At 39.8% G+C, this 27,673-nt stretch overlaps 1 protein-coding gene across 18 annotated transcripts in view; it reads left to right on the top strand.

Moving 5' to 3' along the window:
• The window catches only part of tjp1b (tight junction protein 1b), a 73,360-nt gene that overhangs the window by 31,501 nt on the left and 14,186 nt on the right, over positions 1-27,673 (top strand). For 6 of the 18 annotated variants that reach the window (XM_044193022.1, XM_044193021.1, XM_044193020.1 and 3 more), the window contains 8 exons: positions 21,820-21,876; positions 22,485-22,609; positions 22,727-22,829; positions 23,051-23,366; positions 23,708-23,814; positions 24,446-24,614; positions 24,729-24,873; positions 26,520-26,531. In XM_044193022.1, the coding sequence (XP_044048957.1) occupies positions 21,820-21,876; positions 22,485-22,609; positions 22,727-22,829; positions 23,051-23,366; positions 23,708-23,814; positions 24,446-24,614; positions 24,729-24,873; positions 26,520-26,531 (1,034 nt within the window). Of the gene's footprint in view, positions 1-6,910; positions 7,195-10,552; positions 10,628-19,179; positions 19,312-21,819; positions 21,877-22,484; positions 22,610-22,726; positions 22,830-23,050; positions 23,367-23,707; positions 23,815-24,445; positions 24,615-24,728; positions 24,874-26,519; positions 26,532-27,673 lie in introns of those variants that run through there. The other 12 variants (XM_044193032.1, XM_044193019.1, XM_044193033.1 and 9 more) reach the window with 7 other exon arrangements.

Raw genomic sequence — 27,673 nt, 5'->3', positions numbered from 1 at the left:
ACTGTGTTAATTGTGCATTTATTACTATATAATATGGGTGTAATTAAATGTGTTTCATGATAACTGTTCAGTTTTATATTGTATCTATAAACCAAGATGCCCTAAAATGGATTTCTTGTAGTTGTCAGCAACACAATTGGATCAAAAAACCAAAAGGATGCTGGGTGAAGATTATAAACAGCAAAGACCTTGGTTGTCAGTGGAAGATTTGAAAAAAATGACTCGTGCCTCTGAATTGTTTTTATGGTCAGGCTTGTGTCCCTCATCTACGACAAATCATTTCAAGAGAGAAGACTCAAACCCACATAAATCCCAACAACTCTATCGACTTTCCTGCATGATTTATCACAGGAGGAGAGACCTGGACAGTAAGCACCATCAGCAGCTGACGCTGAGTGAAAATGTAGCTCTAAACATACAATTTTTTCCATTCCAAAAATGCAGTATGGATCTATTAATACCACAATAACAAGCTTTCATTATAATTTTGGCTTATTTTCAAGGAGGGCTTGATGTACATGTTATTCCTCCTATTTGAGCGCTTGACCGTGGGGTCAGCTGAAGGACAACCAGCAGCATGATGTAATGTTTGCATGAATCAAGACGATGGCCCTGGTGGGGAAGTCAAGCATTAAGAATGAAACACTGGGACGGTTGTCCTACGACAACTTCATCAATCACAGGGTTAGAGGTTCACAGTTGTGGACGCTCTGTAGATTACATTGTCTGCTGATTGATTATCATGAGATGAACACATACTGTTTTTCTGAAGGCGATATTTTGTATTAATCCAATGCAACTAAAATGAGATTTTACAAGCAGTGCCGCTGTCCAACACCTCAAATCTAAATTCTAATATAACATAACATCCAGTAATGGACACACTCTGAGAATCGCTGAAGAACTGTGTTGTTCAATGAACATTAATTATTTATTAGGGCTGCAATTTATTTCCATTATCTATTAATCTGGTGACTTTCTCAATTAATGTAATTATCATTGATCACAACAGAGCACCTCATTTCCTACATAAATCCAAAATGTCTACGCTGTGTGTGAGAATGAATGAAAGGAAGTGTGTGTACATTTTGTGTATTTAGAAGTATGTGTGTATCACGCATCCTGCTGTGTTGCTGGACATGTAGGATGTGTGTTAAAGCCCAGGAAGGCACCATATGCTGTTTAGACTCAGGAGCATCCCATCACGGCAGACCCGTGGGTGAACAACCCCAACTCCTTCTTGTGTCTCCCTCCATCACGTGTTCACGTGTGCATCATCAGCCAGCAGGGGTTGAAATCATGCAGATCCACTCTCCTCACACTTGTTTTCACGCCATCATAAACAATTCTTCATATAGATTTCCTCTTGCAAAGCTCAAGATAATCAGGCTCGACGCAGATAAATTGTGTTCAGCTGAAGTCCTGCAGAGGGCAGAGTTTTACTACCTAAATGTACATGAACACAGTGAAACATCCATGTTTGCATAGCTGACGCAATAGAGAAAGGAGGGGTTGGATGTGCAGTTGGGATGTTGGGTTTGGATGAATGTTTAGCTTTCATATGTGGTGATAGAAAATGTTGTAGTAGTTGCTAAGATACATTTTATTATTAAAAGCAGTGGGCAGTGCAGCCACTAGAATGGGAAGAGTTGTTAGTGTGAGGGCTATTGATGCTCATGTGGTTGGTGAAGTCAAGCAGGCAAACATACAGTATAACCCCTCACTCATCTGATGTATTGCACAGGGGGCAACCTTGCACTCTTTCCTCTGTTAAAAGAAAATATTTGTGGTTAGATATTTTTTCCTTATTGGATTTATCAATGAGTCAACCTGTAGTTGTGATAAAATTAATTTCCAGTTGAATTGAGAAGTGGTGGAGATTTATAGTATCGTCTGGCTTCTTTCCGCAGTGCGGTAAATTACTCCTGGGTGATTTTTCTCCCTTTTTCATTCCTGTCTCTGTTACCCCCATCACCTGCCCTCCACAATACTCCTTCGGTCTGGTCCGAAGGGAGCACCTGATCCCACACCACCAAGGCCTCTAATTGCTTTACTCCCATCCTGAGCGAGGTTGCTCTCTTGGGAAAAATCCATGAATAGACAACCTCTTATGAATCCAAACTAATTTAAAGGTCTGGTTGATGGAAAATAATTGAAATAAAAACAGCCACTTCATTAATAATTTAACTGGTGGTTCACATCAGGGGTCACACTGTGTCTAAGGTGATTCCACTCCACTTTATGTGATGTGTTTTTGAACAACATTAGGTTTTAGACAGGTGAGTCTCCCTAGGCGAGAGTATTTCTCGTTAATTAACATAGATAATTAATCTGCAGTCGCCATCCAGCTGACTGTCAAATCACAATTGGATTGATCAGGATCCTGCTGCTTTAAAAGCTTTACTCCCCCCAAGGAGTTCAGCTTCTTGGTTAGCACTGCAATCTATGATCTGGTGTTCAAAAGCAAAATAATTCAACTCACCATTTTTCTGCTGAAGACCTCTCTGTCATAATTGCATTCACATTAATAGATTAGAATTTTTCATCTTTATTAGCATTAGTGCTCCCCTCCTGGGATAAACATACTTAGGCGATTGCTTCTTTGCAACTGTACATGATGCTGTAGTTTGATCCAGAGAGGATTTGGATGTTGGTGGCCTGTTGTCACATGATCCACAGGGCCGGGGATGTGAGGTCATTTCATGTCACCTGATATGTCTGAGCTCTCAGCTGTTGGTGGGAAAAATGAGATGGAGATTATAGGTTCATTTGGGGAATCTTCAAAAATATGTATTTCCTCCCTGTACATGGGTTCTGATTTTAATTTTAGCTTTGAAATTTATGAATCAGTAAATCCAGATTTGTGCTTTGTCAGTCACATCCTGTATGTTCAGTGTCAGCTGGTGTTTGTCTCCTTTTTTTACTGCCTGCCTCAACACCATTATGTCACTTTTCTTACCATTTCATGAAATACCTACCTTTAAAGTGGGAGTGTTTAAAAATAATCTCCGTCTCACACATAGTTATGAGACTGAAATGATTTGGATTGTGAACACCTTTCAGTAGACTGATATTTTTGAGTTTGATTATTTATATTGATTTAGTTATTTCATTGCAGCATTTCCACTGCAGCCAGTTGACAATACAATGCAATTGTTATTAAAATATATAAACTATTAATTTCATTTGAACTACAGGGAAGCAAACCACAAAGAACAAAATGAATCTGTTGTTTAATTGCTTCAGTTGGCCCTTACATAAAAGCTGAGCACACAAAAGCCCAAAGAGCAAAGCTGGCTGCATCATTATCATCAAAATTGTTATCTGTATTCGAATGCAGAATCTCAATGTTATACTACAGATGAAAGATGAGATATTTATTCTTTTGTGGGACAGGTGGTACAATCACCTACTATAAAAACAGCTGCTAATGAACTGGACAGAGATCAGGCAGCTGCAGCTCTCCTGCATGTTTCAGCTGCGTTTTCCTGCTGTACTGCCTCAACTCTGCTTCACAGAGGTCACACTTCAGTCTTTTATAAAGCACCTTTTGATAAGTATTTTTTTAACTGCTGACTTTACAAGATAGCTCATGCTTGCTACATCATGGACCCCTGTTTCTTCAGCTCTGAATGCGCTGCGCAATGTAATCGTGAGGCATTATGAAATCTTGTGTTTGGAATTTCTGCCCTGAACTAATGGGTTGGCTGTCAAGTCAGTGTGCTGCTTCCTCATGCTAGAGGTCAGTGATACTGACAGAGGACAACACAGAAATCACAGAAATACAAGCTTCTGTATAGTAGCCAGCTCACACCATTATGAGATTACACTGATGATTGACTCATGATGATGATTGTAAAACCAAAGACTGGATAACAAGATAAGATTCACAATGTTTTGAGTATCATCTTGCAGCTTTGGTAACATGGTGTCACATAGTATCATTCATTTCTCTCACGCTGCTATTGGACAAATGCATTTTGCAAATGCACTTTCCGCTGCTGCAGTGCTATGTTTAACGTCGGTCATGTCATTTGATAGCTGCAGTCATTAAAGCTCATGGATAGCTACGCCAACCTTTGCTTAGCAGGCTGTTTTCCTGACCTGTACAGCTGAGAGGTGACTCACTCACCGTCAGGGGCAGTGCACTCTAAAAGCTAACCTGCTGTGAATTTCTAATTTGCTTTTCCACTCGTTGTGATATGTTCCTGAAGTCATGCTCTGTTTTGGATCCTATCTGTGTGTCTGAATGTGCTGATGGGCGAAAGGGGCTGCGTAATTCTGTTGCACGGCATGTGAAACTCCTTCTGTGCTGTTGGAGCCAGTGATGCAAACACTGTCGTAGCATTAACAGAGGGTATTTCAAGGGCTTCAACAGAGATACATTAAGCAGCACAAGCTCACATCAAAGCCAATTTAGTCAGATGCAGACTGTAAAAAAGGGTTTGATAGCTTGATTACATTTTTCTGCTTCAATACTTTAGCTAATACTGTAATGCATGATGATAACTAATGATGACATCTGCCATCATCTAACCATCATTCATGCTCAGTGAGATATACTATCCTGACATATTGCCAAAGGTTTGCCTGTTATCGCTATCAATGGACACGCAACAAAACTGTAGATGTGCAGATCACTGATACATTTACTTTTTTTGGTGGAGTTTCCTTATTCCTATATTTGCGACTGCTATTCATCATAATTTGTTTTTTCACAGGATATATATGACTGCCCTTGTTTAACAAATTCTTATGACCTTGTCCAACTTACATTCTTCCATTCAAGATGCCACCCTCCCCTTCTCCTGATCCTCCAATGGAATCTGCAGCAAGTCTCCTTACATCAGCAACATTGCAGGACCTCTGTGCTCCTCCAGCATTACATTCAGCCCCTATCTTCTCCTGCACTCATTAGTGCCAGAGGTAGAGGTTACAAGAGCGGTCACACAATCTCAAAGTGATAAAATGCACAACAGAAGGTGCTGCAGAGAATTAGGTACTTATGGAAAAGCCAGAACAAAAACTAAAGTGCATGCGATAGAGTCTTAAGAGTGGGGTTTGGTGCAGTGCACAATTTACATTCTACTGTATATTGATTAAATCTGTGTACCCCATGGGAAGGAGTATTGAGCATCGTGACTGTAGGGTGGATTTTAGTTCTATCCTCTGCATTTTAAATGGCTTCATGCAGCATGTCATTACTACTTAAGTAGCCTACCTCAGCTTTCCCTGTAAAGAGTTTATGTTTTCTGTAGTTAAAAGTGATGTCCAAATAGATTTCTTCACACCATCTTCTGCATTCAAAGCAATATAACATCAATGCAAAATATCTTCCACATTAAGGGCCTCCAATCTTCATCCTTGAAAGCACATTTTGCAGGAAGCTATCATTTTGAAATAAATAGCTGTTTTTCCTGATTATGCGCGTGCACACACACACACACACACACACACACACACACACACAGAAAGGCATGAGGGATCAACCAAGGATGCCTAATAAATCAAACTACTCGTTTTTTTAAATGCAATCTGTCAAATCAATATTAAGGCCTACTTAACATGAAGGGGTTGTTTCATATTTTTTCTTTTACATTGGCATATACTGTAGATAATATGCATCTAGATGTGAAGTTCTGGGTGTGTAGGTAATACCAGCAGGATATCTATTGTATCTTGTAGTTGGATTTTTACACAACAGGTGTAAAACTATACTATACTGTATGCTTTGTAAAAGTGATTTAAAAATATCTTGGAAAGTCTTGGTTCGAACACTAAAAAGTTGAAATGTATTGTGCAAACAGTCTATTTACATTATTAAATAAAGCTAAAGCAATTTTACACACCTCTCTTTAGGTTCTCTAGGTAGCTTAACTCTCAGTGCAAACATAGCTCTCAAAAGCTCTCTCATCCTCACACTGATGCATTAGCTCTCTGTTTGATCAGAATGCTTGTTAAAAGCTCTTTAAAGATAAAATGTGACATGCAGCAAATTCAAAGCTTACAATGCTTTGTGTGCACAAAGGTCTGTTAGGCCTACTGCAGTCTACCTGTAGAAGTCTACTGCAATGCTGGTGCAATAGGGAAATCATGTTACCTGGAATAGGAAGTTGTTTTGGTAGCCCATACAAAGTTCAAACAGACATATTAACTATTTCTAAGCTGGTATTGTGTTTGAATTTTGCCACATTGCCTTGCTGCAATACCAGGTTATCTCAAACTGCTTATTCTAAGTTTTTGTGGACATATCCAGAATCAGAATCAGATGATATTTATCTATATTGTTAGACCTAAATAAAATCAAAATCTATTTTGAGATTTAGCTGTCAATTCTTCTAATTTCTTTTCTGATCAACACCAACACAAAAGCAGTTGCCTGTAGGTGTTTTTGTAGAGGCTAAATATGGGCCAATGAAAAAGACCCCTTTTTAGTAGCCAAATAGATACATGGACATCCATTTCTTCTTTGCAATAAGCCTATAGTTAATGTTAAACTTATGATTATTGTCATCAATCCATACATTAAAAATAGATTGCTCGAATTATTTTGCCAACACTAATAATACCGTATACATATTAGCGTTGTAATATTCGTATAACATTATGGCTTAATATAGAAAATTATGATATTCCGCAGTTAGAGTGCCTTCATTGTGGATGACATTCATGTTGGGACTTTTCTGTAATAACAATGCAGTAGACTTCTGGATGTTTTTTCAGGATTAGTATTTTTAGTCAGGCTGTTTTCCTAATTAACGGATGTATTTGAAATAGATGACAGGTTTATAACAGTCGCATCCCTTCCTCCATGTATAGTGGCCACCGCTGTGTTCACCAGGAGCTGATAAAGCTTTAATCGGTGTATTTTCACCCTCGTCGTCAACGAGCGTTTGTTCTCATGCTGCTGGATAGCTGCTGCTGCTGCTGTGGACAGCCTCTCTGCATCCCTGCTTCTTCCCCCCCCCCAGCGGACAAACCGGAATGGTTTCTTCCAGGCGAACCTGTCACTGTCACCGCGGTGGTGACGGCAGCCGAAGTGTGAGAGCAGAGGGGGGGAGAAGGAAGGCTTCATCCACAGCCTGCCATTGCAGTGCGGCGGCTGCTGCTCTGGAGCCACACCAGGAAGACCTTTCCACTCCTTTTCTGTAAGATTTTCACAAGCACGCCGTGAGGACCATTGCTATTGCGAAGGTGAATGGGTTTCTTGATGTTTCCGTGAGTACGGTATTTGGGAGAGTATGTTTCGCTCTAGCCGCAGGAGTTGACTGGATGTGTGTCTCTCTGCGGGTACAAGCGAGCGATAACTGTGCAAGCCGAGGTAACTTAGCTACCTCACTGCTAGCAAACTGCATCTACGCGCTATGCTAAGTGGGTAGCTAGTTGGCCAACATGCTAACGTTATCTTCTAATGGAAAGCATTAATAACGATGCCCATTGCCTTATTGGAGCTAGCATAAGCGATAATATTGAGTCACAAAATGCCTTGCGGTCGGGCTGTCATCAAGCGGACGGGTTGTTCCCACGTCAAGTGCGCGGAGCGTCCAGGTAACGTTAACCAGGATGAGCTAGCCTAGCTGCTGGAACAAAATGTCGGCCAGCTAGGGGTTGATTTGACCAAGAGGGTATAAAGGGGGCACAAGACTCATTAAGTGTCAGACTGCAAGAGGCAAGGAGGGAGGTGGTATCGTGAGGTCAGCTGCTAGAAATATGACATCGGTTTTCTAAATTAAAGGGAAGGTCATGCGGTGGCTCATCTTGTTTTGATGGTCCGCTTGTAAAACCAAAGTGGGTCTTGGCTGGAGCTAGGTAGCAGTTGGCTAACGTTAGCATGTTAGCTGGCTTTAGTTAGGTGACACTGGAATACCTGCTTGCCTGTACCGGTGTCTGTACATTTTAACCAGGTGTTATAATAATGTCATGTCAGCTGTGTGTGGGGGGGTTTGGTGTGGGCTAGGGTTACAGTCGGTGTTTGGCTTAGCACCTCTAAGCTAACTATCTCACTATTTTCATTTCCATACCAACGGATGGACTGCTGCTAACATGAACTAAAAGCACCAGGCATCACCTGTTGAGTATTGAAACACTGGACAGTATCGTTTTGTAGATTGTCATCGTTTGTTTTGTCAGTTTACATTTGCTATAAACTAGTCAGAACTACAGCTAGTATATGGACAGATGACGTTATCTTGTTTGGACATAGTACACTGCCCATTCTCGTGTATCTGGTGTGCAAAATGACTGTATGTCGAGCAGGGAGATGAAAAAAAGATTATAAAAAGAGACATAAAAGTAGATATTATCAGGAAATAAACAAAGAAGGCCTCTGACTGGTTGGCCGACATATCTCACAACTTTGGTTTAGATTACATATTGTATGTAAGCATCACTAATAATGGCCAAAATATCATGTTCTTAACGTTGTCATTATCGCCCAGCTCTACATTCAGGTTGTATTCACTTGTTTTGGGAATGGTATGAGGTTATTTGTTTGTCCTGTCACAGAATTTAGTTGTCTCTGATTTGTCTTTGATTTGTCCTGTTTCTATGATGGATAACAGGCTTTGAATTTAAAGGTAGCTCTCAAAACACTATTTAAAGCACACAGTAATATTGCATTTCTGTAACATGTATAATTGGTATATCTTTCAACAGAAGATTCATTACTGCAAATCTCAGTATTGGACTCCCTAAAAGCTTGGGTTTGTGACTTAAATATGTGGCCTCTTGATAGTAATGTTATATGAAATGGCAGCTGGGCAAGGCAACAGATTTGTCAGATGAAGTGGGGGAGGCACAATACAGATGATATTTGTGGCAGCCATTAGATGTTTCATTTCACACTTAAAGTGACTTTTTTCTTTTTTAATAATTCATATGGCAGCGTTGTGCAGGGGATGTTTCTGGCAAGCATGTCGCCTGAGATGAAGATAACATCCCGCTGCTCAAGGGCAGCCATACATGTTGGCCTGTAAATCACGTTGCCCTAAGCTGTCATCGGAACGACAGTCATCTGAGCCATCGTGGTTTTGGAAGGACAAATGTATCTGATATTTTGCCTACTTACGTTCAGTTTGACGGCAGTTTTGTAGTCCTGTGTATTTGTAGAAACTGTCTGGAATAGGGGGCTTATCCAGTTGCTGGTTATCTGCTGTAATATTGTTAACACGATGTGTTGACACATGGTGCACCTTGAAGAAACTAAGCGTTCTATATTTTTATACCTTGCATACGTGGTAATGACCAACCAAATGGCTTATTTTATTTATATAAAAGAGATCAAAGTAGATGGCCTCAGGTACTTATTTGAAGAGATTAGTGGTCTAACTGTGTAGAAAGAGGGTGCTAGAAAACACTGCAGAAAAAAATGTGGGAGACTGTGAAGATAGCATGTTTCAGTGTTAGTGGTAGCCTAGAGGTGCCACTACACTAAAAAAGAAAATTATTTAATGAGTTAGCCTGCCCTATCCTTAAGTACTATATCTCTTCTTACACCATGGATTATTTTGTATAATTAGTATTATTTTGATATGTTCATGCACTGAGAGGTGTGACTTCAGACTGAGATGGACTTTTGACACTCCTTGTTTCACCTTTCTTGAGCTAATCCTTTTTTTCAATTTAGGAAGGTTTTCTGTTTTGCATTGCAGCCCAGTTTAATCCCTTCTCCCTCTTTATATCCATGCTAATGTTACTCTGCATGCACTTTAGTGTGGCTCTATTGGCACAAGATGAATTATAATGCAACTGGTGCCATAGGAGTGTTTCTTTTTTAAATGCTAACATAAAACTCACATCTCAGCATGTAGAGATCAAAATCTGATATTTTTTTTGTTTTCTGTTTTTGGCAATCCTGACAACCAACTGTATCCATGGACAAAACATAATTCAAACGTTTATTGTCCTACATGTACTGATAGGCATCAATTACATTTTGTGGGTTAGGCTTTAAGTAGTTGATGAACTATCTTCTTTTGCTCCTTACATATTTTATACCACATCAATTTAAGCTACTTTTTGAAGATAATGTGAGTTGTTGGGAAGTTAATTGATGGGTGCTGTGGACATTGTAAGGGCATTGCTCCAAGGCCAAGCTAAGACTTCCTAGCAAACACTTCTTAAAAATATGACATTAAAGTCCATGCTCCCATAGTACAGTAAGTCTCTGTGTTAACAAATGGCGTGTTTGCGTTATGGTTATAGCTGTGGTTACTGAAGCTCGCTTATATAAATCAAGTCCATCGTAAATCCCTATTTGAAAGGGGTGTGGAATTATCAGGATGAAGAGGCTTGCAAAATCTCTCATCAATCACATTTCAGCATGAACCTCCTTTTTCTTATAGTACAGACACGTCCCTTATCATTACTGTTTTTCATTGGCTCCGCTGTCCTCATTTCAATCACTGTGACGGAGAGGAGGCGGTGTGCAGGTCAGTGGCTCAGCTTATCAGCACATTCCTGCCCTCTTATGTGCTATGTGTGGGCTACTGATAACTTCCACTGGGCTGATTGAGTTCAGGAGCTGATTTCCTGGTCCATGTGTTCAGAACACACTCAACCTCTGGTTATGATTGAGGCTCCGGTTGTGGAGCCTGGAAATAGACACACTGAGCCGCTATCCCTGAGAGTGAGTATCAAAGGTTTGAATCATTTTTTTTATTATTATGTAGTTTTATGAAAAAAGGTCTATAGGAATCTACTCATCAGATTTTTTTTTTTTTTTCATTTTTATGGTATAATTTGCATACTTTTCTTAAGAAAAAAGATATTTGTACTTAAACCGGCTATAATCAGTGTTTTTTATAATAATCAAATGACAGTGTGAAGAAAATGTGATCATGTGCTAGGGGTTGCTTTTATAGTAAGTTTCAGCTAATTTTTTAGGTGTCCAGCCCGCAACTTTACTATTTTTGTTCACTGTCACCTCCCTCATAGCGTTGGTTTTGGCTGCAGCAGGCAGCTGTTTTCAGCGAAAAAAAGCTCTAATATCCCACTGTTCACTAACTGCTCAGCAACAAACAGCAGACGAACACAGTTAGCGACAAGCTGGTGAACATAGTGGAGCATTTAGCAGCTAAAGAGCCAGATATTTTCTTCAGGAGTGGGTGGAGACCAAAATCAGAGCTAAAAGAGAGTGAATATTGGACTTACATTCACCAGGTGAACAGAAACACGATTGTGAATGAATAATAATGTTGCACCATAACTGCTGGATGTGTAAATAAGAAACTGTTTGATAACAAGTTCGTCATATCAACTTAAAAGTTGATGATATGTCAATGTCATGTTCACAACAACTTCCGCTACCCCAAAGTGGCCAAAAAATCAGTTATTGCAGGTTTATGACTTGCAGCTGCTAACTAGCTAGCTGTTCACAGTCTGGAGCAACTCTGCTGTGAAGAGTAACGTTAGAAGACACTGAAGTAACATTATAACTTTACTGCAACATGAGCTTATCTACACACTTTTTTTTTCATAACAAACCCGCTGGACTCTGTCACACACACAGGTTACCCACAAGGCCACCTTCCTTAAAGGGGAAGGCTCAGCAGGTAACACATAGGTGCAGTTTGACTGTAGGCATGCTAACCAGAGGTGGAAGAAGTATTCAGGTCCATTACTTAAGAAAAAGTACTAATACCAACCCAACTGTGAAAATACTCCACTACAAGTAAAAGTTCTGCATTCTAAACCTTATCAAGGTAAAAGTATGAAAGTATTATAGTAAACTGGTCCCTGTCAGTGTTTGATTATTATATATGACATTTTTGGATTCATATTACTGCTGCATTAAGGTGTATGTTGCTGTAGATGTTTAAGCTTAAGCTATTTTTAACTACTTTATATACTGTTGAGTAGTTCTGCATTGCTGTGATCTACAGCAATGCATCATATTCTACAAGATCATCATGTGTTTGCACTATTTGAGGATTTACAGTATGTTATAAATGTTCATATTGAGATATCGTATATTGCGGCATAGCCTAAAAATATCGAGATATTATTTATAAGCCATATCGCTCAGCCCTATAATGTTATAATAACAGCTAATTATCAAACTGTCTAAACACAAATCTAATCTGAACACCTCATTACAGTGTTGACAGTCAGCCTCGATGTTTAGCACATCAAATAAGGTTTGCCTGCTGGCTTCCTTTATTTTGGAAACTGAAACCCCATCATTGGTGTTTAAAGTACTGCGACATTGGCAGTCTTAGCTTTCATGTTTATGCAAAGCAGCTTTTACAGGTTTCATTAGGTATCTGTGTGTTCAAGTCATCACAGAGACATTTTATTCAATGTTTTATGGACTGCCTATGAGACTCATCTCGCACAGACATTTTTGCCACTCCAGTAACTTTATGTCTGGTCTTTTTCCACATACATGACAAACTTTATGTGTGGGATACAATTGTTTGTTTGGCTTCTTGTCAAATATTTATTTAGACTAAAGAAACATAAAAAAACCAGATACAAGTCAAAAGTATAGATATAATTTCTGGTCAAAATGTTAATTTTATTATAGAAATAAAACAAGCAAAATGAAAAAAATATCCATAGTCACTGATTTCTTTCTTTATAAAAATAAGCTACAACTCCAATTTCAGTAAAAAAAAAATGCCATTATTTAAAATGAAAACACAGTACATGGCTCAAGTATCCATAGCTGAAACACAAAATGTAACAGAACACTGTAACAAAAAAATGGCTGCTGCAAAATCTGTAGTGCTGTAAATACCAGCTTTCCCCCCTTAAGATTTCAAGTTATTGGACATAGAACTGTGGTTTATTTGTATGAGAAAATAGGTGTTTTTGCAGCACCATTTCTCACTTAGGTGCTGCCAAACATAAACATTAAAATGAGTGCAACAGTAGAATGAGCTTTAAAGCTTGAATAGTAAGTCCAGTTGTCTGAAGTACAATTCCTATGATATTCTTGATAATTGAAGTGGTCCAAGTGAGAAAATGTGCTGGGAAAAGAAAGATAGCTTGAGCTAAGGAGGAACAGAGCGTAATCACACCTCTGCATTCTGTAGTATTAAGTATTCTAAAAGAAGACATAGTAGTGGCTGAACTGCTGACTCGTCGCGATTAGCAGCTCAGGTGCGTTACATGCCTCTTTTGGTTGATGTAGAAATAATTAATTTGGTAGGCAGAAGGTAGCGGAGAGAGAGCAAACTATGTGTGGAATCTGTCACCACTCCCAGGCTCTGCTCTGTGGGATGTAAATTTAACTCGTCCCCTTTGCCAGAGGTGACTGAGTGTCTGTCAGGCTTGTCCAACTCGATCATTATCCTGACTGATAAGTGGGATGTCATGACCTTCATGGCCTTGGATTGGTGTTAGGTCCGTGCTCTACCGTGCAGATGAATCTGGGCTAAATATTTGCAAAAAATGTGTAACTCTTTTTGTGTATTGAATTCTGTTCAACCTTGAATGCTTCTTTTTGTCAGATTGTGATTTCACTGTATCACAGGTTGGCAAACCTGGGTGTTTTTTGTTAGTTTTTTTGGTTTGGGGGTTGTTTTTTTCTTTTTGTCTTCCTTCACTTCATTGCATTTTGTGTATTTGCTGTATATTTTCAGTGTGATGCATTTCGTCACTCACAGTCGCAAACAAATCCGTAACAACACATGTAAATCCGTTCTCAGCTGAGTCACACATTTATCTGGATGCACAGTGTGTCCATGTTAGTGGTCGCTGCTGGCTTTACCTGCTCAAAGAGAACAGGACAAAGACAGAGTATGCAAATCTAACCGTTAAATAAAGCAGTATCTGGAGCAGTAACAGTCTCATAAATGTCAGGAACAATCAGTCTGTTACAGGCATTAAAGGATGTTTAAGTGCATGAGGTTGAATAGATGGTTTATAGTTTAATGTTAAGGCACCCTGAGGTAAGCAAATCAGTGTCAGTCATGTAATAGGATGAAGTGCAACAACTCTGTCTACCATGCATTTCCTGTTGGTGGTGAGGGAAAATGCACTCCTTCAAAGACAACAAGGAATGCCTCAGTGTTAGTGGTTGAGCACATACTGGAGATGCTTGAAATGCCTTAGGATGAATTCACGTTTGTGCAACCATGCAGTATGTTACTGCACAGAAAACAAGTCTTAACAGTAATGTAGTAAAATGGTTCAACCACTAAACAAATATAAACACTTCTGACCAGTTGTCTTACTGTGTCCTCTAAATGCTGCTTGATTGGATACAAACTAATACAACAATGTCTGTGGTTTCGTTTGCCTTTTTGTTGCAAACTTAAGCTATTTTCTGAATAATGCCATTTTAGTCGTTGCCACTTGTTATTAATGATCTAATGGACCTACATATTCACACATTGAAAACTCCATTATTACTTGGGCTGTAGTCTGTATAATGATGAACATTTGCTGGAGGGGATATTAAGTGCAGGCTGTTGAGTTCACTTTCCCATAAAATAGTTGATCTTATTGAACTACTTTGAAAGACGTGAAAACAAAATAACAGGCTAGTAACATTTTAGCTCTCTGGCAAAGTGAAAATTGAATCAAGAAATCTATAGTAACTGGCTGTTAAATATATTGTGTACCCTGACTATGCATCTGTTCAGATGTCAGAAATTCATAAGTGACCTTCCTCATTGTACGTGGGATGTTACACGTGCCTCTTCACTGTCCTCTCAGCATCCCTCCCCCGCTCAGATTTCTCTTTCTCAGGCTGTTAAGTTTGGTTTTATTTTTATCTGGTGTATTAGCAACCTGTTCGTTTTAGCAGAAGTTTGTGTTAGAGGTGAGATTTAATGGTAATTGTGTTTGTGTTGTCTTCAGCTGCAGTATAAAAATACAAAGTATAATGTTGTCATGCATTGTTTGTGATTAACTGTCAGTTTGATGGTCAGTAATCATCTGTGGGATGTCACTGACACGATGAGCATAATTTATACATGCAATGCAGCACACCTGGGGAGCGAGGACGGGCATAATAATGTCTCACATGCAAAGAGAATTGATGGATTCTGCTCTGGTTCAACACGGCACCTCAGGGGTTAAGTCCGATACAGCAGTTTACACTGCGGATGGATGTTTCGCTAGTACAGAGGAGTCCCATACTGTAGCGGAACTGCAGATCCCACACAGATTGCTGCCAAGCCAGAGGGGATTTGCTTCGATCCCACGAACATGTAAGGAGAGAGTTGGAGGGAGGGATACATTTTGAAGAAAGATGTTGGGAGAGGACACAGACCCGTGCGGGGCAGAGGAAGCATTAGGATGTAGTTGCGGGGTGTGTTTCATAACCCCTCACCTGTGGTCGTAATCTCGGTTGTTCCAGAGCTAAGAAAAGAGAAAGGAAAGGAAGGTGGGGGCAAGTCCCTCCCAGCACTGACTGGTGCGGTTATGCACTGAGGCTGCTGATTTGCGCCTGCAGGAATCTCCTGCTGGATTTACTGAGGAGTAGCTGGAGGTTGGAGATGCGTTTGTCTGTGTCCTCTGTAGAGACCAGGATGAACTGATGTAAGTAGCTCTGATCTTCTGCATTCAGTTTTATCTGAATACTTAAGCAACAAACCAAAGAGACGGAGGAAATGAGGTGGAAGTCTGTTTTACTGTAGCCTTTAAATAATGTAAGCATGTGGCTGTAGTGGTTGGTAATTAAGTTTTATATCGGAGTTAATAGGTTTCCTCTCTTGACCATCTTATCACTTGTGCATTGCTGCATCTCTCCCGCTATCTCCCCCCATTAGAGAGCCACAGTCTTACCATGTTGTATGTGCAGAGTGTCACTTATCTCTCAAGGGACCCCCTGACTGGTGCTAAGGCAGGGGCCCTCATTAGCATTTGAATATGTTCTCTGAGTCAGGGGAGTTTTAGCAGTTGTCAGCACTCCCCAGCACATCGTTTTCAATTTCTGAAGTGATCAATCATCTTATTCTACTTGTCTGCTGCTTCACTGCCAGCAGCCACAGTGGAGTGTGATGCTGTTGTTGATTTCTGTCTTTGGCCGCAGTGTAACTTGCCGAGTGTTCTGAAAGTAGCCTTGTTTGGACTTAGCAATTTGTTCATTGCTGGCATGCTAGTCTTTGTGTCAGTGTCATCCCTGATTTAATGGTTGTAAGGCAAATGAGAGATGTTTCTTTCCCTGCCTTTATTGCTGCTGTTATTATGAGGGCACTCATCTGTAGTTGGACTGTGGAAGCTTGTTTGGGTCCCAAATAAGGATACTCCAGAACTGATACTAGAAATATATTTTATAAAAATAAGAGTTGTTGTCAGATGTGGTTTTCTGTATCCTTTAATGAAAGAAATGTATTATACAACTATCATGTTTTATTAAATTATTCAAAAGTAAGTTGGTTGTGTTACAGCTAAATTCATTACTAAAAATGTCATTTAGTACCAGTCTGTGTAACGTGAGTATCCCAGCATCAACATTAAGCATCCTCTATTGTAATACTTTTATCCTCATCCTCTATTTAAATAGCCACATTTCACTGCTCTGGCACTGTAAAGGCTTTGTGAAAATGATCTGCCTCTTTGTTTTCCTCAGGCCTTACAGACAATTCCAACAAATGGGCTCTAGAGAGAAAGTGAATGTATTTTCTATGCTGTATTGCATCATTTGTTTCAGTCAATTCATGGCATTTAATATAACAAGAGGTTATTAAATGTTCTCCAGTGTTCATGCTGCAAGTTTCCCTTAAATCACTCTGTTGCAGCATCACAACGGCAGAATTAATGAGAGCTATTTTTAGCTACTCTTGTCCCAGAGCGGTCAAAATTGAATAAGGTTCTGCCTCACCCCTAAACCATACTACAGCACAAAACCTATTCTCTTAGTCCGAGAATTGAACACCCCACCATATTGCCTCAGTTTCCTCTTCAGAAGAAATATGATTTTGTTTTTCTGCTGAATAGATAGTTGGGGAGCCAGCACTCTTTAATTTTAGTGATACTCCAAAATGAAACACCGTATTAGCTTCCCTCTTCTTGGGTCTTGTAAGGTTAGTATTGTGATGACTCATTGTATATTAAGGTTTTTTTGTCCAGATTTTTACATTGTACCATGTATGGATTAAAAGAGCCTGTATCACTATTTGTAATATAGCAAAGCAGTTGGCTACACCTGTTAGGAAATTCACATTTCAGGTGGGTTAGGGTTGACTGATTTCTGTTTTTGTGGTTGCTACAGTATAGAATCTGGAAAGGAAAGAAAGAGGGCAGAGATGAGAGGCTTGGCTTGCAATGCAACCCCAAAGATCAGCTCCTTTTACTATTTTACCAGCCAAATTGATATTTGGAATTGAAACCAACTGTCAAAAGACAGGTACCCTGCCAAAGTGGCTGGTAGACTTGCCAACAGGAGCCAAAATTTGCTAATATTCCATTTTACTTGATTCAGAAGGTGCTGCCAGGTCACACAAGTACTTGTTTTCGTCATTACTCTATTTTATTTTACTGGCTTATATATAACTTTTTATTACTGGCTACAAATGTCTGCCTCAAGTATTAGTAACGTTGGCCATATTTGTCACTGAATTTGCAAATAATTGATTTAAAGGAGTAGTCGATTAATCAATTAGTCAGTTAACAGATTAATATTTTTTTAAGCAAAAATACTTAATCACTAATTCCAGCTTTTCCCATGTGAATAGTTTTTAGTTATTATAGTCATCTATGATAGCAAATTTAATCTATGGTTTTTTGGACTGTTGGTTGGACAAGACATTTACTGTAAGTATGTCAACTTGGGCTTTGGAAAATTGTGATGGATATCTACCAATTATTTTCTTGCTTAACTGTTTGGTCTATAGAATGTAAGCAAATAGCAAAAAATACCAATTACAAGTTCTTAGAGCCCATGGAGATATTTTAAATTAGAACTGCCACAATTAGTCAATTATTCGATTAGTTGATCAACAGAAAATTAATCTGCAACTGCAACCACCTGTGACGGCACCCACCTGTCGCTCAGAGCAGCCATCTTTAATTATGCATAACTTTAAGCTTTAATATAATTTAAACGGGTGAGTTATATAAAAAATCAACCCCCATACAGTTGTCATGAATGGGGAAATTAGCAAAAGAGACCAAAACCGTTTTTTGTACCAGGCTGTAAACATGGGGTCTTATGGGGATTGACTCACTTTTGGAGCCAGCCTCAAGGGGCTGTTTCGGGAACTGCAGTTCTTGGAACTTCGCTTTGGCTTCATTTTTCAGCCCAGGAGGTTGCCGCTTGGGTAGAACCAGTGCGTTTTATCCATTTTTGTTCAAAACGTCATTTATAGTAAATGATTAATCGATTATCAAAATAGTTTCCGATTAAATTTCTGTCAATCGACTAATTGATCAATCGACTAATCGTTTCTACTTTACAATATTGGAAAATAATCATTAGTTGCATCCTTAAATTGATTTACATGTGGAAATTAGTAGCTTAAAAGGTTGATGGTAGAGCATTTCTTTGTTTGTTCTGCCGAGGAATAAAACCACAGTGGGCTTATTGAATAATTGTGTCATTACCATTCGTGTATTGACTCCACACAGTCCATTTTGACCACAGCTTTCCTGTCCTTTCTCCACTCAGCTGTGTGATCCATCTGTGTTGTAGTCCATCTGTGTTGTAGTGCTGGCTCCCAAGTTGCCTGGTTGTAATCCCCCAAGCATGACCCAACTGACGTGGTGTGTCTCCACTGTGGAGCGGCTGCCAGCTCTGGCCCTGGCTTGTGGAAGCTTCTGTTGGCTCCTGTTGTTTGTGGCCATAAAGGGCGTGCACAACAGTGCCACAAAAACTCATCAGTCGCTGGATGCTGATGCAGCTTTACTACAAACCGTACATGGGAGCAGCGCAGAGTCGACTCAAACGATGGGACACTGTTCCCTTTTCTTTCTTTTATGTTTACTTGACTTTTGAGATTAGTGTCTTTTGCTCTGAGTAGGGCACTAAGATGTTGGTTTGTTTGTGAGACTAAACACAAAATGCTATGTGCATACAGTATTTCTTTTTTTAATTGTTATGCAAAGCCTTTATTTATCTTCCTACAAAGAATGGCACTTTTGAGGTGTTCTAACTGTGTAACATGTTTGTTTTTGACAAATGTCAGGTTATTAGTGCAAGCTGTGTTTAGATGTACATGTAGCAACAAATAAACAGTGCTCATCTAAAATGTAAAAAAGGCTTTTTGTTTCTAAATCCTCCCACAGTTGAGAGGAACCTTCAGACGCGGCCTGAAAATGTCAGGCCACTTGAACAACACCACACTGTTCCCCCTCTGTTACCAGAGCAACAAGCTCTGCAGGAGGAGAAAGCAAAATTACATCCCTTCAAAGTGAAAGGTGTGTGTGTGTGTCTGTGTGTGTGTGTGTGTTTGAGGGAAAGGGGGAGGGTGGGAGAGGGAGAAATGCACACATTGCAGGGCCCTGCTAAATCTGTTGTTTGTTTTTTTTTTCTCCAAAATTCTGTTTAGTTTTTACTCCATTTTAGATTCCTCCTGTTTTGCACCATTTGGGATTTTACATTCCATTAATTTTATGGTGATTTATTTGTATTTGATCAGACACATTAAGCATTCTCTAATCATATTTTCCAGACAACAAAATCACATTTCTCACAACCCTGCTGCAACACATGGCCTAAACATTATATGCTTGTGTGTGTGTGTGTGTGTGTGTGCATGTTTGTGTTATGCTGCGTAAATGCCTATAAAGAATTTCTCAAAGTAGGAATGTCAACTGGAAACAAGTACCTCCTATAACTTAGCAGTTTAGTGGCAAACCATCTATAAATTTAGACAAAATGTCAGAGTTCTTTGCATCAGCGTTTCCACAGTGCTGCCCAAGAAGACACAGGCATAAATCCTCCTCCCCAAAGAGCAAACTTTCCAGTGAGAATTCATGCCTCCTGTTTTTAGCAGTCTTGTTAATATTCAGATGTCTTTTTTTCCTTGCTCAAGTGCAGTGTATTTAATGTAAAAGGCCAGGAGGAGTTCCCCTGTTCAAACTTTTGTTCACCCTCGTTGTGTGAGTCCCACCATAAGCTCCTTGAGGAGTTTGCGACTGTTGCTGCCAAGCTGAGAACGTCTGGGGCCACTGTATTCCCAGACACTAGCTAACGTTTGGCACTTAACCGACAGGTCCCGACAGACATAAGAATGATGTGTTGAAGGAAGCCTGGGTGGTAAAACAATAAACAGGACGGCAGCAGAGACAGTCGGCCAAATTACTACCTCAGTCTCTGCTTTTCTATGATAGAAAAACAAAAAGATGTTTTTTAAAATTGTAATTTTAAAATATTTTTACTGTGGCTCATCTAAGATTTAGCCATCATTATCACTTTTGGGAACTCAATAGCCGTACCATTAGCAGGTTGTCATGCTGATGTGGTGCATATTAATCTTGAACATGAAGAAGCTGGACTGACACTTGCTAGATGTTTTGGGTTTGAAGCTGCTAACGAGGTGGCAATGAGCGTCCAAGCGCTGGAACTGATGCTGCTTTTAATGTAAGAGTCGTCTCCCTTCGCTCATGTGCCATCACACTTAAATGTGCCGCAACATGAGATCACGCTCCTCATTGAGTTCTCTGCCTAGGTGGCAGTACTGTAAGTGTTTGAGGTGTCAAAGAAATTACCAGCAAAGCAGGAGGGACATGTGTGATAGTCTCACCTATTAAGATCACATACCTAGGATCAATTTACATGACAAATGGGAGTTATTGCATTAGGTGCTGTGATGTGGGTTGTAATTTGCCCCAAAGGGATGGACCTAATACTATTTTATACGCAGTCATTGAATGTCTAATGTGTCGTGAGATTGTGGTGGAGGTGAAATGATATAGAAGAAGAGATAAGATAAGAAGTGAGCGGTGGGGCGTAGAGGACAGTGCTGACCTAACAGCTGAAGGAGCCGACCTTCATCTTATCCTGTCTGGTTGTTAATGTGATGGAGGGTGTGCTTTAATTTCAAAGACTTACTGTCAGTGTGGCCTCATTGTATCCAGCAGGGTTTTTATCATATCAATGCACTGTAAACATGGGACCTCATACTACTACTATAAAAGAGAGTATGTTGACAGTGTGTCATCTGTTTGGCAATGTGCGAGTGTACTGCAAATAAAACCATCCACAACACAGCGCTATCTGTGTCACTGTAAATAGGCAACAGTGTAAAACTTGAAACAAACTCAATAACCTGCTGGGTGCCACCCTCTATGTGTATAGTGGCTGTGACAGTTTGCATTCTTATTAAATGTCACCAGTGAAAAGCCCAGAAACACTGGGACAGCTTCCCTCTTTAATAGAATCTCTTAACTTAGTAGAGGGAACGAAGTGGAAATGGGCTTTAGTCAAATACTATTATTGTCTTCCAAAATGTGTGTGGTTTTAGACTGCACGCTGTTTATCATTTTTACTTGATGTTTCCAGTGTGTGCTTTTGTTCTTAGCTCTTGTTTGTTTACTGCACTTGACAGTACATGCTTTAGTGTATTCCTTACATCCTGCAGATTTGGATAGGTTAAATTCACAGCTCCGGCGGAAACCTGCTGTGTACATCTATTTCAGGAACAAACTGGCTTGAACACTGAACATTTTACACTTTCACTTTTATCAGTTTAAATAATTACTTTTGCATGGTCTGTGACTTATGTTTTCTTGACAGCAGAAATAGTTTTTGGGCCTAGGATATAAGTTATATTGATGTATTTGCAGCTATAGCGAAGGACCAAGGGCGTTTGGTGTTTTACCCAAGGAAATGTTGACAAGACACATGACTTTCTTGTTGACTGAATCTGTGTCCCTTTTTGTCACGTGACGATCATCACGCTATACTGTATCTCTGTCTTGCAGAGTGCAGCAATGGAGGAGACGGTCATTTGGGAACAGCACACAGTAACACTACACAGGGTAGGTATCTTTAATCCTCCCTCAGATGCTCTTTACAGCTGTCTATATTGAAACTTGTCCTGGTCCCAGTATCTCTCTACCCTGCCTGTTTTGTTATCTTTGCATCCATCCCCCATCCCAGCATTTTTCTTCCCTCCTATTTTCAGGATCATGTCAGGAAGGAAGTGTGCTCACACAGGTGCAACAGACAAAACAGAGGAGTTATCACAGAGCTTTTCTTCTGCATGATTCTCTCCCACGTTTTTGGCTGTGGAGCCTAAATAACCTACACAAAAACTGCTGTTTGTGCATGTTTTTGCATACAAACTACACAGAAGAAGCCAACTCGCTTCAGTTGTTAGTCTGTGTGCTTGCTGGCAGTGGAAAAAATACTAATTTAATTTTATGGTCTGGTGAGAGCAGAGGCAACAATGTATAATATATGTTCTGTAATAATGTAAATTAAAAAAGGGTCTTAAAAAAGGATTCAATAGCATATGAACATGCAGGTGATACTTTTTTTGTCAGTCAGCCCTGTATCTGTAGCTGCACCTTTTATATTATGTTGAGTATTTTGGTCCACACAGACAGCTAAATCAACATCCTAATCTGTGTTTCTCCATGTGCAGGCACCAGGGTTTGGCTTCGGGATAGCCATATCAGGAGGTCGGGATAACCCTCATTTTCAGAGCGGCGAGACCTCCATTGTCATCTCGGATGTGTTGAAAGGAGGCCCAGCGGAAGGCCTACTGCAGTAAGATTTTGTTCCATTATTGGCAGCCCGGTCAGATTTCTAGTTATTAGTATTAAATTACCCTGCCTGCTACAGAATGACTCCAGCATGTCTGTTATCTCTGTGTCCCATCTCTAGAGAAAATGACAGAGTCGTTATGGTCAATGCTGTCTCCATGGACAATGTGGAGCATGCGTATGCAGTCCAGCAGCTTCGTAAAAGTGGGAAAATTGCCAAAATTGTGAGTCTCAACATCCCATTATGAATTCTTGTAGAAAACCTTGAGTATTTTGTGGTCAGTCAGAAAGTAAAACTAAAGTCAGGAACTACAATGTGTTGTCATATGTATATTACACAATAGACTAGTAGGAGAAATGTACATGATCAAGGCAGTGATTGATTCATCTTACTGTAACTGATTTGGTTGTCCGGCTGATCTCATATCTTATTTCCTTTGGCCAGACAATCAGACGGAAGAGGAAGGTGCATGTCCCCATGGGCCGCTTAGGGGAGAGGGAAACGATGTCTGAGCATGACGAGGAGGAGGACAGCTATGATGAAGAGATATACGAGACGCGGAGCGGACGCAGCGGTGCTTACAGTGGTGTGGGCGGGGCCGTGGGCAGGCGCAGTGGGCGGAGCAGCGGGCGAAGGGACAGGGAACGTGAACGCAGCGGCTCGCGGGAGAGGAGTCTCTCTCCACGCTCAGACCGTCGCTCACACAACTTGCCCCCACGTCCTGCCAAGGTCACACTTGTCAAATCCCGCAAAAATGAAGGTGAGGCTCACAAAGTCGGGGATAAAGAAGGAGGGCAGAAAAAAAGGTTAGTACAGGAAATCATTTCATTTACCCAGCTATTACCAGACAGCCAGACTTTTAGAAGAGAAAAGGACCTCCAAATCAGCATTGGTCAACTGCCAGAGCAAACAAAACTTGCCAGCCACAGCAAAATCTAAGTTAACTCAAGTAAATCTAAGTAAAAGAGCAATTAATCTTCTTTAATCAGTACTGTTAATCCCAGTGGGAGCAGCGGCTTGACAGCAAAGTGTGGTCAATGTGGTGTGGTCACGTGAACTCTGTGCTAACATCGTTTTTGTTGCTGTCGTTCACTTTGTAAGCAGAATATGGCCTGCGCCTGGCCAGCCACATCTTTGTCAAGGACATTTCCCCTGAGAGCCTGGCAGCCAGGGACGGCAACATCCAGGAAGGGGATGTTGTACTGAAGGTGAGGGAGGGAAGGGAGAGGGAGACAAGAAGCCTGGTGAACATTGGATATGTCTACTATGTAATGTTGCATAACAGCACTTACAGTTGCAGCTTGATCTGCTTGATGTAGCTCATTTCTGTCACATTTTGGAGAACATATAAAGTAGCTCTGTGTAAAAAAAACAGGTGCCTTTTGAACTGCAACTATTAGAAATTACTAACGATCGTTTCTCACATCCAACCTTCTCCCACACGTTATGTCAGTTTCTTTGAATGCCAGCACTAAAGAAATGAAAGGTTAAATCAAATGATTATAGGAAAGGATTGTCAAAATTAAGTGCAAGTTAATACTGTACTGCCCATTTTGATCCTTGGCTGTATGTAATTTTTCCTTGTTTAGGCTGCCTCTCATAGCTTTACAAATTGATTTGACCCTGACAAACATAATCAGGGTTGCAGTTAATTTGCATCTGATCTTGTGCCTTTTAAGATAATTTATTTGTATCTTAAACTTAACTTCTCATGACAATTTTATTGCATTCAAATGAGAAACAAAGACGTCTTTAATCTTTAACTTTTCTTTTAATTGAAATTCTCTGGCTGTTCTTTGTCATGTCATGGCTAATAGCTTCTTTTTCTGATTCTCTCAGATCAATGGCACAGTGACAGAGAACCTTTCCTTGATAGACGCCAAGAAGCTGATAGAAAGGTCAAAGGGCAAGCTAAAAATGGTTGTTCAGAGGGATGACAGAGCGACATTGCTGAACATCCCTGACCTTGATGACAGCATTGCTTCAGCCAACGCCTCTGACAGAGACGGTGAGAGTGATGTTAAGTGTTGGATTCACCTGAAATGGGGCGCAGCTTAAAAGCCAGACTTGTCAGTGTGTATTTCAGACTGTAGTCGTTGAACAGTGGCTCTTGTTTGATCAGACATTTCAGATATCCATTCTCTGGCATCCGACCATTCCAATCGATCGCATGACAGACATCGTAGCAGCCGCTCCCGCTCTCCAGACAGACGATCTGAACCCTCAGACCACTCCAGACACTCACCCCCACAAATCAGCAATGGCAGGTAAAGACTGTTCATCCACAAATGTATGTTTTAGGCTTTTAGCTGTCATGAAAGAAATGCAACAGCGGCATGAGTGCGAAATTATAATCTGTGTAATTTTCATGTGGATTAATTCAGTTTTACTACTTTATTTCTGCTACTTTCCCTCTCCAGTCGATATAAGCAGTAGCAACAATAATTCAGATTCCAACAAAAAAAATCCACAAGAAAATAGACTTAGTAGTTTCAGTAGAACTCATATTATTTGACTGCAAACTGATCAGAAACACAGTAGTGACCACTTACCACCAAAGACGTTACTAACATCAACAAGACTAGATTACCACCACTTAAAGGTCCGGTGTGTTGGATACAGTGGCAGTTTGCAACCATTTGAATACCGCTTGCATCACCCTCCCCTTCCAAGCGTGTAGGAAAAACTACAGTGGCCGCGAAACTTGCAAAAAGGGCGAACGGCCTTATCTAGAACCAGTGTTTGGTTTGTCCGTTCTGGGCTACTGTAGAAACATGGCAACCTCCGTGGAAGGGGACCCGCTCCCTCTGTAGATAAAAACTGCTTATTGTAAGGTAATGAAAACACAACGATTCTTATTTTCAGGTGATTACACACTAATGAAAACATACTCCTCCTAAATGTTACACACTGGATTTTTAAACGACCAAGTTTGTGATTGAAAGGGAAATATAAATGAAGAGCTCAAACAATTAATCAATTACTCAGTCAGCACAAAAGTAATGGGCAATCTGTTTTGGTTATCGACTAATTGTTAAGTAAGTAAGTAATTGTGTCATTTTTCAAGCGTAGATGTGATACATCCTCTAGTTCCAGCTTCTCAATTGTTAGGTTTTGATGTTTTTCATTGTCTCATTTGATCTTAAACTGATTATTTTTATGTTTTTTTGCGGGTTTTTTTAGGTTTGGGAAAACAAGCAATTTGATGACATCACCGTAGGCTTTTAGAAATTGTGATGGGCACTGTTTACTATCTTCTGACATTTTTTAGACTAAATAATTAATCGAGAAAATAATTGGGATCGATAGTTAAAATTATTGTTAGTTTTAACCCTGTCTTAATATTAAAACAGCTGTTATGTTACTGATCTTGTCATAATGTCTGTGCTTCTATCTGTCAGTTTATTAAGACAGGCTTGTTTTGTTTTGTTTTTTGTGGTTGTGAAGGACGTTCGATTTCATGTTTGGGCTAATACCAGCCATCAGCCCATTCAGCACTTCTTTGACTGTAATCTTATTTGAAAGTACCTCATTAATTCTTAATTTAAACTCAATAGAGCACCAGTTTTTCCCCTTTAACTCCACTCATTGACCCGCGAAAAATAAAAGTAAACTGTTAAACTGCACAAGTCAATCTTGGTCAAAATTAGGGTTGAGAGCCAGGTCAGAACTGGTTTTTGTAAGAGTTTAGTGCTTAGCCTATATTACTGTGTGTCCTTTGCCATTTTGAACAAAGAATTTTTGATACATCAGTTTCAAAAACTCCAAAATTATATAATGTGGCAACTGGAAAAGACTTCAACACGATTCTTTGCCAAACACAGGAAAACTGCATTAGCTAAAAGCAACAGTGCTTATGAGTATCACTTTTAATGAGATTTGTCTGCCTTTTTATTCTCTTTATCCTCCACAGCTGGAGAATACCGTAAGTTTAGCACCATTAACCAACGTGAATAGTTACTAATAGTAGTGGTAATAGATCTTGAATAGATTTAATGTAGATTAATAGACAAGTATGTCTATTCTTAGGTTTTAGGACTTTTACAAACAACTCATCTTTGCAATAGAGAAATTATGAATTTGTGCCAGGATAATCAGAGTTTTGTCTAACAGTAAATTATTACCTAGTGGAATATTGCTGAAGTGACTTTATACAACATAAATTATTCAGTGACACATCTTGTTTTGACTTGAGATGACAGAGTCCTGTTAAAGTGTCACAGGATCCCTGAATGTTTTGGTGGGCAAACTGCATGTTTGGCACAGGGACAAATGGCTGTAACAATGAAGGGACAAAAGGCCATCACCAACTATCAGTGTCACTGTCTTTTCTTTTAGCTAAGATCTTTCTCCTTATTATATGTGTAATTTTGTATGTTATGAGGCCAAAAGCAAAAATGTTTAGTAATTTACTTATGACACATCTAGGCTAGGTTTAAGTAATTCATTTACGAAAGTATTTTAATTAACAGGAAGGAGATCCTTTGACAGGATGTTATTGTTTATCTGAACCTGATCGGTGACCTGTGACCTTTTCTCTCAGTTCAGGAAGTTGGCAGTTAAAAACACGGTCCTTTATGGTGACTTTGTCACTCATCCTGTGAATAAAGCAGTGTTTTGCCAGTAAAGTTGTGCCAGTGAGCAGCCATGTGACCAGGAGGTTGGACTTGGAGCCATAAAGCCGTGCCACTGGACAGCCTGCTTTGCTTACTTATGTTCCCTTCTGATTTCTCATTTGAGACACATCAGGAATGTCAACATTTATCAAAACACAGGGAAATTCTGTCATCATTTACAATTATCTGACTCGTAATTGGCCAGGGTCACTGTGTATCAGTTTACACAGCCTTACTGTTTTAAAACTGGCATTGAAGTCATTGCTGGTCTAAAGCCAGAGCCACACAGTGAAATTCACCTAGAGGACAGAATCCACTCTGACACCTTAGATAAGCTGCTCTAAAAATAGAGCACAAAAGAGTGGAAAGACAAAGTGGTGACCTTCAAGAATAAGATGCAGCCTCAGACAGTTTTTTTTTTTTTTTCTGCCTGTTTTTTATTTTCTCAGCC

The sequence above is a fragment of the Siniperca chuatsi genome, linkage group LG4 (genome assembly GCF_020085105.1).
Source record: "Siniperca chuatsi isolate FFG_IHB_CAS linkage group LG4, ASM2008510v1, whole genome shotgun sequence".
NCBI lineage: Eukaryota > Metazoa > Chordata > Actinopteri > Centrarchiformes > Sinipercidae > Siniperca > Siniperca chuatsi.
The sequence above is the reverse complement of the archived record's forward strand: the minus strand, read 5'-3'. Positions and strand labels throughout refer to the sequence as shown.